This window comes from Poecilia formosa, unplaced genomic scaffold (assembly GCF_000485575.1).
Source record: "Poecilia formosa unplaced genomic scaffold, Poecilia_formosa-5.1.2 Scaffold0, whole genome shotgun sequence".
Classification (NCBI taxonomy): domain Eukaryota; kingdom Metazoa; phylum Chordata; class Actinopteri; order Cyprinodontiformes; family Poeciliidae; genus Poecilia; species Poecilia formosa.
This window is the reverse complement of record NW_006799939.1, coordinates 3,415,019-3,424,748: the sequence shown is the minus strand read 5'-3', so window position 1 is coordinate 3,424,748 and position 9,730 is coordinate 3,415,019. Positions and strand designations below refer to the sequence as shown.

At 38.8% G+C, this 9,730-nt stretch overlaps 1 protein-coding gene across 3 annotated transcripts; it reads left to right on the top strand.

Annotated features, from left to right (window-relative positions):
* Nucleotides 1–382: 382 nt before the first annotated feature.
* Nucleotides 383–9,254, top strand: LOC103138442 (neural cell adhesion molecule 1-like). Of its 3 annotated transcripts, XM_007552744.2 has the most exons (18): nt 383–941; nt 1,240–1,317; nt 1,429–1,626; nt 1,734–1,871; nt 3,537–3,680; nt 3,798–3,915; nt 4,842–4,996; nt 5,085–5,218; nt 5,889–6,021; nt 6,124–6,291; nt 6,398–6,517; nt 6,886–6,888; nt 7,017–7,144; nt 7,232–7,400; nt 7,499–7,691; nt 7,780–7,905; nt 8,294–8,326; nt 8,357–9,254. In XM_007552744.2, the coding sequence occupies exons 1-17, from the start codon at nt 866–868 to the stop codon at nt 8,319–8,321; spliced, it is 2,109 nt and encodes a 702-aa protein (XP_007552806.1). In that variant the 5' UTR covers nt 383–865; the 3' UTR covers nt 8,322–8,326; nt 8,357–9,254. The 3 variants fall into 3 exon arrangements, with proteins under 3 accessions (XP_007552806.1, XP_016528756.1, XP_007552728.1); XM_007552666.2 differs by having other exon boundaries at nt 393–941; nt 8,294–9,254; XM_016673270.1 differs by lacking the exon at nt 6,886–6,888 and having other exon boundaries at nt 384–941; nt 8,294–9,254.
* Nucleotides 9,255–9,730: the final 476 nt, after the last annotated feature.

Genomic DNA, 9,730 nt, shown 5'->3' with positions numbered 1-9,730 from the left:
TGCATTTGCTGAAGAAAGTTCTGCTGCCGATTTTGTTCAGCATGAAGTATAAAACAGTTTTTCTGTACAATGTGATTTTTAAACCAGAAAAAAGTGCAATACTCAGATTTTGTTTTCCTAAATTTAAAACTTCAACTAAAAGGCGATCTCAATTCTGACTGATGCTTTGATTTCAGTTTCACGGTTACAACTGTTTGAAATTGTCTCCTGTATTTCTTAGGGAAATGCAGGAATCATTGAAGTTTCCCAGCAGATTGCCAACATTTGGGAGCCGTGGCAGTTTTTCCATACTCTCTTTGCACTCGGCTACACGTGCTCAAGCGGATTTTCTACGTTTTAAATGAAACAGGAAAAGATTAAAAAGGAAAAAAAAAAACATCTTTCGTCATCTCTCCTTTCCCTTGAGGGCTGCCTGGCCCTGGCTTTCATCCGGAAGCCTGGGGGTAAGAAACTCAGGAAGGAACAAAGTGGAAGAAAGGAAGGGAAGAAGATGATGCCAAACAAGGTGAAAGTGGAGAAAACGGATTTGGAAGCATAGAGTGAACAGGAAGAAATAAAAGACGAGATGTAGGAATGGAACGAGTGCCGTGCTTCATGAATGAGCATCAGAAATTTGGGTTGTAAGATAGGATGAGAGACAAGAACATGCTTTCTACTTGGCCCCTCCCCTTCCCATTTCCTCCCTTTTCATCTGCCCCACTGCCTCTATATAACCTCTGACACAGACCATGCCTCAGTCAAAGTTGTGTCAACAGCACAGGAAACTGCAGCCATCTCTCTGCCTTTGTGATACCAATATTTGAACTTCACTTGTTTGAGGAACACACCGCAGTTAGTTTTTATATCCAGCTGGAGTTCTGGACTGATGAGTTTCCACCAGGAGAGGATGCTCAACCAATTAGCCATCATCTCGCTGCTCCTGCCGCTGGTGCACAGCGCAGGTAAGAACCATACGCATCACTGACTGTGACTTTAGTACCACTGATTGTTTAGGTGGATGAGGGGGTCATACATGTTAGCAGGAAATTATTCAGGAAACATCCAGTGGTCAATGATAAGACTGCTAAACGCACCAGACGGATACTATTATTGACAAGCTAAACGGCCTCACTCATTAAGTCAGGATCTTACTCGTTTTGAGTGAATTTGTGTCATCAAAAAAGATGTATTTAGTTCAGTTTATTTAAATAGAACCAATTTTACATCCAATCTACAAAACAAAGCTTTTCTTTTGTCCAGGTCAAACTATAAAGTTGGAAATCATTTTAAGTAAGCAAGACTTCCAGGTAGGAGAAGAGATGTTGCTGGTATGTAAAGGTAAGCAAAACTTTATTTGACTTCCAACCCTCTGTCCATTCGTAAAGCTCACAATCCATTTTTAAAGTAGGTTTTCACTCTCTCTTTTCTGTCCCATCCTGTCTCCTGCAGCCACAAAAGAAGGAGAAATGACATGGCATAAGGGAGGAGAGGAGATTGATGATGAAGACATCGTCTCAAAGCTGGACTACACCACCTCCAAGCTGCTCATCAAGAAAGCCAGCCTGTCTGACGGGGGCACGTACACCTGCAAGTTTGAGTCCGATGATGGACACAAGGCGGATGCTCAGTCGGTTATCTATGTCTACGGTAAGTCACTGCACACGCACGACAAGCTTGTCGTTGTTGACGTTGTGACATTTTCGTCCTTTAACTTCATTCAGATCGAGCATTTTACCTTTGTCGTGTTTTCTCAGAGGGTCCGTCGTTCCATGGCACCACCACCTACCATGAGTTTCTGGAGGGAGCAGACGGAATGGTGCCGTGTCTGGTGACCGGGCGGCCAGCGGTGGACATTACGTGGCTTAAAGACGGAGAACTGATCCCTTCTACACGTAAGATCTTGGAGCAGCACCTAGGAAATGTTTTACACCCCAAAAATATGCTTTGTGGTTAGCAATTTCCAACTAACTTAGAATCCAAAATATCCTCTTATTGTTGTATTTATTTAATCAGAGGCTGTCATGCTGCTGTTTTTGCAACATGACCTGAAAATCTCTTCAGTCAAGTAATCTAGAGCATCAAGCATGTTTGTTAAACAGGGGCTCCAACCCACGGAGGGAGATGAGTTTCAGCTTATTGTTCTGTGACGAAACTCATTTCTCTTCTTAAAAATCATTAAAAAATGAAAATGAAACTTTCCTCATAACTTAAGCATTACATATGTACCACTGTTCGGTAGAAAAATAAAATAAAGTTAGTGCGACTCACCAGCAGGGGACGCTATGACAGACGTTTCTAACTTCTGAACAATAAATCAAGCTCTCGGCCCATTTATGCCTGAAGGTTTGGAGGTTGTTGTGTTTTTATTTATTGCTGCATCACAGTACAGCAGAAACCTTTAAATGAAGCACCCATGGTCTAGAATATTTGCACATTTTATTTCGAGATGCAGTTGAAGAGTTGAAGAACAAATAATTTTTGATCTTATGAAAAATGTGAACATTTTTCCAATTTAGTTTCAAATTTTAAGAAAATCATTAAAAGTCACAGGTTTAGACAGATTTTTCGGATATTATTCTTGAATTAACCTAAACATTTTAGATTCTGCAACTTGTGCTCTTAAATGAAGACGACCTCTCTGCTTTTTCAGAAGTTTGCAGCATAATCTCACTATTGAGTCTCAGAATTTTGTTGGACTAATCCAGTTGAATTGTGCAGTTTGCCATCAAAATTTGCCTATGAAAACTTTTACGAAGTATTTGAATTTGTGCTTCAATTTGCATACAATATTAATAACGATAATGCAAGGTGCTAACGACACCTAGCATAAAAACTTGAGTTTCAATCAAACACAGACCGGGTCATCTGAGAATATTTAAAAAGACTTTATGTTTTTTTGTTTTTGTTTTAGAGAATACTGGAAAATGTTATTATGATCAAATTATAAAAGTAATAGATTTTTGTGGGTATCGTTATCAGTGGAGAGTGCAATTAGTTTGAAACTGTTTACATTACAGTTGCAGGTTTTAAAGCTCGTCTTAAAACCCATCTATTTTACTTGGCTTTCACCTCTAGAGGGATCTAGTTTTAAATTGTATGTTTTTGTTTTTAAACTGTAAGTTTTTATTTTATGTTTTTTTTTTTTTATTGTTATGTTGTGTTTTGATGTACTGCACTTTGTATCAGCTGTGGTTGTTTTAAAGTGCTTTATAAATAAAGTTGGTATGGTATGTTTAGCACTGGAGGCTGTTAAAAACAAGAACAAGCTCAACTGGCATCCTGAAGTAAAGTAAAACTCACTGCCATTGTTTAGTACTTCCTTTTCATTTGCATCAGTCATCATTGAATGTTTCTGCATTTACAACGCCATGTGTCTAAAAAGCTTATATTGTCTTAAAAACAACGTGTGCTACATTAAGACTCATACTTCATACTGCAGCATGAAGTTCTGTTTTGCTTACAAGAGGAAGAGTCTGATCAACTTTGGCCAGCTGCAGTAACGTGATTAAAATGTTGATAAGCTGTTAATGTGACTTTGTTTGGCTCCTTTTCTTCAGCTGGAGTTCGTGTTCGTAAGATGTCCGACAACACGCTTCATATTGAGAAAGTGAAGAGGAGTGATGCCGGGACGTACATCTGTCAGGCCCAGATCAGAGGGAGAGCAATCTACAAGCAGCTTCCTGTTTCTGTCGTCGCCAACGGTTAGTCACTTCTTTATGGTATCCAGAGGCATAAAGGACGATTACAAGTAACTAAGTCCTATTTTATTTTTCTTATAATTTTTGTAACTTCTTTTAACAATATGTCTCACACTGCAGCTCCTCCCACTGTGCACATCAGAGAAGAAGTGAAAAAAGTGATTGCTGGGCCTGAAACCAATGTGTCATTACTGTGTTTGGTTGATGGTCTGCCAAAACCCAACATCACATGGACTCTGTAAGCCACCATTTTCTTACTTTATTATTATAAAAAAAATTACTCTGAATACTTGAAATTCACATTAATTCTTTAAAAGCCTAAGCCTTTGATTACAGGATTGGATTTTTAAATGTCTAGTTAGTATATTTCCACTAACAATTTGCTTTTATTCATAAAATGAAACCTCGTTTTTTTTTTTTTTTTCTTTTTTCAAAAATCAACATCTTAAATCTACAATACTAGAAGCCTTGAACATTTACTGACATTTCATTATAACTTCAAAAAAAAGAGAAAAAAAATCTTTGGCACTCTATTGTCAATCAAGGAATACTGAACATTTCTGTATTTTCTTTTTATTAATTTACAAATGTATTTGTGAGAAAGGCCATGTAGAGGTTGCAACACTGACATCATAAACCAATATGGCCGCCCTGTACATACAACTTAATGATTGCAATATAAACTGTTTGACGGTTTGCATACAGATTTCTGTGTTAGTCTCATTCACATTAACAAGTTAGGATTAATTACTTATTTTAAGCTAGAAGAATTTAAATTCTTGACTCAATTTGTATGAACAAAATATCTGAAAATGCATTTTGTCAAACATCGCACTGATTTCTGCTCACAAGATATTTTTGGAAAAGACATTTTTCCTCAACCACTGCAAACTATCAGTTGCACTGAAATCAACATTTGCCTTAAAAACATACTAAAGGCAGGTCAATGTAACAAACTTCCATTTTACAAGGTACAAAAACATAAGTTAAGATGGGCCTAGTAAAGATGGCAGTTTTTCTGTTAACATTGTGCGTCATTATTTACTTTCTTCTAAAATTTTCTGCCTCCCTCTGCTGGCTTTCTTGTTGCCTACAATCACGTCTCCAAATACTGACTCCACACAAACAGGACATGCAACTATTTTTTTAATTTTTCATCCTAAGGCCTATCGAGGCTGATCCGTCCCGCCACGTCTTCAACTCCGACCACAGCCAGCTCACCATCCAGTCCGTTGTCAGGGACGACTTCGGGGAGTACGTCTGCACGGCCAAAAACAAGATCGCTGAGAACAGCGCTACGTTCATGCTGCATGTTTTTGGTTGGTTTTCACATTCCATCAATTAGTTTCTTTCATTCTAATAGAGTGCACTAAAGCAAGATGATGATGATGCTTGTTTTACGTATAGAGCCTCCAGAGGTGTTTATCTCAGAAGATCAGCACAGTGTGAATGTGGGCGAACGCGTCTCTGTGTCCTGCAACGTGACTGGTCACCCGCAGCCTGAGCTGCACTGGATCAACAAGCAAAACGGAGAAGAGCTGGTAAGGCTGCTCAAACTCTTACTAATCGCACATGAGGTGGCTCTTAAATGTGTACACAATAAGATACAATGTGAGGCATGTAGAAATAATTTTTGATTTTCTTTTCTGCATAAACAGTGTTTATGCAGAAACAAGCAGGAAAGAAAAAGTCCTTAAAACCCTTGATGCACAAACTTAAGCTAATATTTCGTTGAAACTCTTATTAAGTTTAATTTCAGTCTTCTTCAGCTCATATCAACCATCATTACAGCTAATCAAATTAATCTGAGTGAAAATTCAGGTGTCCATTTTTCAGATATTTGCTCACTTGAAAAGAGGTTCCAAAGAATAAAAACTGAATCTAAATTGCTGTAGCAAAGTTTTAGTTTACGGTTATGTCCATTTGTACCACTGCCAAATTATTCCACGTTTAACTTTTTTTCCCCCCTTCATACAGATGTGTTTGTTTCTCATTAAAAATGTACAGGATAATTGTCCTGTCCAATAATCCTTTAAGAAACAGGCTGTTAGAGCATTTGCCATGGCCTCATTAGTTTACATTTCAGAAACCTTTGTTCTTTGTTACTTTGCAATTTAACCATCATGCAAAAGCTGAAAAACATTTTTGCCTTTTATTGTAATTCATCACCTGGAAGTCCTGTATTTTTAATGTTTGAACCCTCTCTGCCAGGATTCGACCAGTCGTATCAAGGCGGTGGACGGCGTGCTGGAGATTGAGGAAGTGATGCCCTCTGACGGCGGACGCTACTCCTGCATGGCTGTCGGTATTTCTGGAAATGCATCGAGAGATGTCGTAATTCAGAGTAAGGTTTCCACTTCAGTCGGAAACGTTTCCCTCTCGGTGATCAACGTGTCTCTAGTTGACATTATTTCTGTGTTTTCCTGTCCTCCTGCTCGCCCTCCAGCCCAACCCGGGCCGCCACATTACCTGACGGTCACCCCGGGTCCAACCTCTGTGCTCTTCACACTGAAAACCTTCCCCATCAACGGAGGAGCACCGATCAAAAGCTTTGTTCTGCAGTGGAGGAAAAGTGCAACGGATAAGTGGGAGGAGACCGTTGTTGCAGCTTCAAGTGAGAATTTATACTTTCATTAAGGTTTTGTGGTTGTAATTCACGTTTCACCTGGTAGTGATCTAGCTGTCTAGCTAATCCTGAACCTTCTTTGTGTTTTTTGTAGATATTTTGGCTATCACCAACCTCAAGCCATACACCAAGTATACAGTTCGTATGGCGGCCATGAATGATGTGGGACAGGGGCAGTTCTCAATGGAAAACACAGTTCGCACTGAGGGAAAACGTAAGTTTGATCTACTGCAACCAGCCATCAACTTCAATGTACTTTCATTGGATTTTATGAGATTGTCACCAGAAGTCCTCTTGACTCTTGATCACCCTGAATGCAAGTCGTTATCGGAAATCGCCTAATTAGTAAATGTAGAAAAAAAGAAAAAACATGTTAAAAAGCTGGTAGCTTGCTTGTAAAGTATTTGTACATTAGAAAAAACGATGTTGCTTAACAGTAATGTTTCATCTTCATTTTCATCTGTCATCCCTGGTTCTTCATGTCCATCTTTCATTGGAATCATCATCCTAACATCTTCATATCGTCATTCACCTGCTGATTCCACTCACATCATCTCCTAATCTGCTGTCCTCCCTTTGCAGAAGGTAAAGTTCCCACACTCTGTAACAAAAATAAAAACCTGCAAATGAAATATATTTGAGTCATATGCATCCCAAAGTTATGAGTTAATTATTATAGCCTACCGCTAAATGGTTTCCCCTTCTGATTTTAGGTGAACCAGACAGTCCAGCTTTAACCACAAGTCAGGCAGTAGTGGAGGGCAACTCCTTCTCTGTTCCTCTTCAACAAATCGAAAACGGCGGCTCCCCTCTGCTGTACTTTGACGTCCAATACGAACAGGTGAGAGACCATGTGAGCCCAAGTCTACCTGTGTTATTTCATTTCTTCCTTGTCATTAATTCGCTTTTTGTGCTCCTTTTTATCCAGGACACAGAAGAGAGTGAGAGGAAAACACTGCGGCTTCCCTCTGATGCTAACATTGTCAGCCTGAAAGACCTCAGCTTCGGCTCAGACTATCACCTGGAAGTCAGAGCCGTCAACGCTAATGGCTCCTCCATCCCCGCAATGTTCAACTTCACAATTGCAGAACAGCCCGGTGTGTTGCCTCTCTCGTTCTACGTTAGATGACACACATTTTAAGTGAAAGATAATGATTACATTTATCGTCGTAATGTTTTTCCTTTGTCCCCGCAGTGAGCAGCAGGATGACCAAAGGCACCGTGGTTGGCATCGTGATATTGATTTTCCTGCTGGTGTTCCTGGCAGTGGATGCCACCTGCTGCTACAGAAACCGCTGTGGTCTGCTTATGGCCGTCGCAGGGAAACTGTCCAGGTGGAAAGACCCGAGCCTCAAAAAGATCGAGGAAGGAGATGGGACGACTAACGGGTGAGCGGCTGTCTGGACGGCAACCATCTCACGGATTCTCTTTTGCTGAGCACCTTATTCTAAATATTCCTGCATGTTCTGCCTGCAGAGACGTAACACTGAAGGGTCTCTCCAAACCCAGAGGTAGTATTCAGCAGTCAGGGGTTCAGACGGTCAGCAAAGACGGTCAACTCTCAGAGGTCACCTGCGACAAAGCTCCACTCACCAAAAATGAGTACGTTTGTTCTCCCAAACGCCAAGAAGTTGCATAAATACAATACATTGCAAATAGTCTTTTAACTTTTTGATATTTTTAAATTTTGCAATTTAGTGTGATTCCATTACAAAGGAAAGTGATTCCAAACTAAATTAGCTGCAATGAATTTTAAAAATACTTTTTCTTTCTCTACTTGACAACGAATCATTTTCAATCTATCACAGTGACTTCCAACAAAATACTTAGAAGTTTGTGATTGTAACGTGCTTAAATGTGAAAAAGTTAAAGTAACAAATACCTTGGCAGGCACTGTAGGCTACAGAGCAGAAAAAAATCAGCATCATTTTGCAGTTTCAAATTGTTTTGCTTTTATCTTAACACACTATTGTTATTTTTCTATCCACAGGAAATTACACCCCACAGCTAATCTGTGAGGTTTTCTAAACTAAAGAAGAGAAAAACTAAAGACTACACGTTGTACAGAGATCCAGAGAAGAGGTCAGTGGATCCCAGCTGCTGTGGGAGAAGTCAAGCACGCAGTAGGAAATGGACTGATTTGGACTGATGGTGATAAAACTGAGCTCATCCTGCACTATGTGCTGTTAGCGTGGAGGTTAGCATGGGCGCTAGCCTCAGTTTTTACACTTGTTTGTACTTTAACAGGGTAATAATGATGTCTGTGTTTTACAGGGTAATAGTTTTGTTACTGTGCAATCGCTGTAACTGCTTTTGTGAAAGAAAAAGAGTAACATTTACTTGGCACAACAAATGTTCATTAGTTTCACAGACAGAATTATCGTTTTGTTGTTGATAATTTCTTTATTGCTAATATTGTGTCGGTGAGTCCGGCAGGAGTCAACACAAAGGATTAAATACCACATTATTTAACTGTATGCTACTTAAATTGAATGTAAATAAAATCCTGATAATATTTATTATTTTCTAAGGTTACATTTATAAAAGTTATTTGTTTTATTTGGGTTTAGATACGTCCAACACCATCTTTAACTTCCTTGCCTCGATGTGCTATTGAGCACTTTTCTATAAAAAAAAGTCTTGGAAAGGCAGAAAGTGACACTTTTAGTTAAAAGGAACTTCAAAAGTTTTAATTTGCCACTTACAAAAATGTATGTTTTCTATCAGTGCTACAATATTACCAACAATAGATCAGTAAATCAACAGAAAAGTGTTTAGCTTCTTTTCTTATTAATTATTCTAACAGTGTTTTTATTTTTTTTACCACTGTACATTGTGTATACATTTTTTGTGTTTCATAAACAGCTTGATGTCTTTTTGGCTCATCATATGAATGTTTTCTGCATGTTTATTCAAACAATAGAAGTGAATAAAATGTTTTCCTTCTTTCATTTTTTTAAATCAGTATTTTATCCCTACAAACAAAATGTGTTGAGTAAAACATGGCAGTGGCAGCATGATGATGTGGAGATAATTTTTATTCTGCTGGCCAGGAAAAGTTAGTCAGACTCAGGTGAGCAAGGCAGACATAACCTGCAGCTGTGATCGCAGCAAGAACCAGCTCAAGCATCGTCTCAGGGGGACTGAATACTTTTTAGATTTTTATCTGTAAAATGTTTACAAACCCTGAGTTAGTTTTCATTCATTTTCACATTTGTGCACAGCTTTATGTCAGAGTGTCCTTTAAAATAAATATACTGAAGTTTCCGGGTATAACTTGAGAATATGTGGAAAACATTCAAAGGGTTCTGCAAGGCAGTGCGTGGCTCAATGTGCTGATCAGAAACAAATGTAAGTAATCATTTCTACTATTAGCAAAATGTTGCAGCATATATATATGATGTACATAGTTGGATTGTAGCACCAA

Coding starts and splice junctions, on each gene's coding strand:
- LOC103138442 (XM_007552744.2), top strand. CDS start 866: ATGAGTTTCCACCAGGAGAGGATGCTCAACCAATTAGCCATCATCTCG. Junction 1,627..1,733: donor GTCGGTTATCTATGTCTACG/GTAAGTCACTGC, acceptor GTGTTTTCTCAG/AGGGTCCGTCGTTCCATGGC. Junction 6,022..6,123: donor GAGAGATGTCGTAATTCAGA/GTAAGGTTTCCA, acceptor CTCGCCCTCCAG/CCCAACCCGGGCCGCCACAT.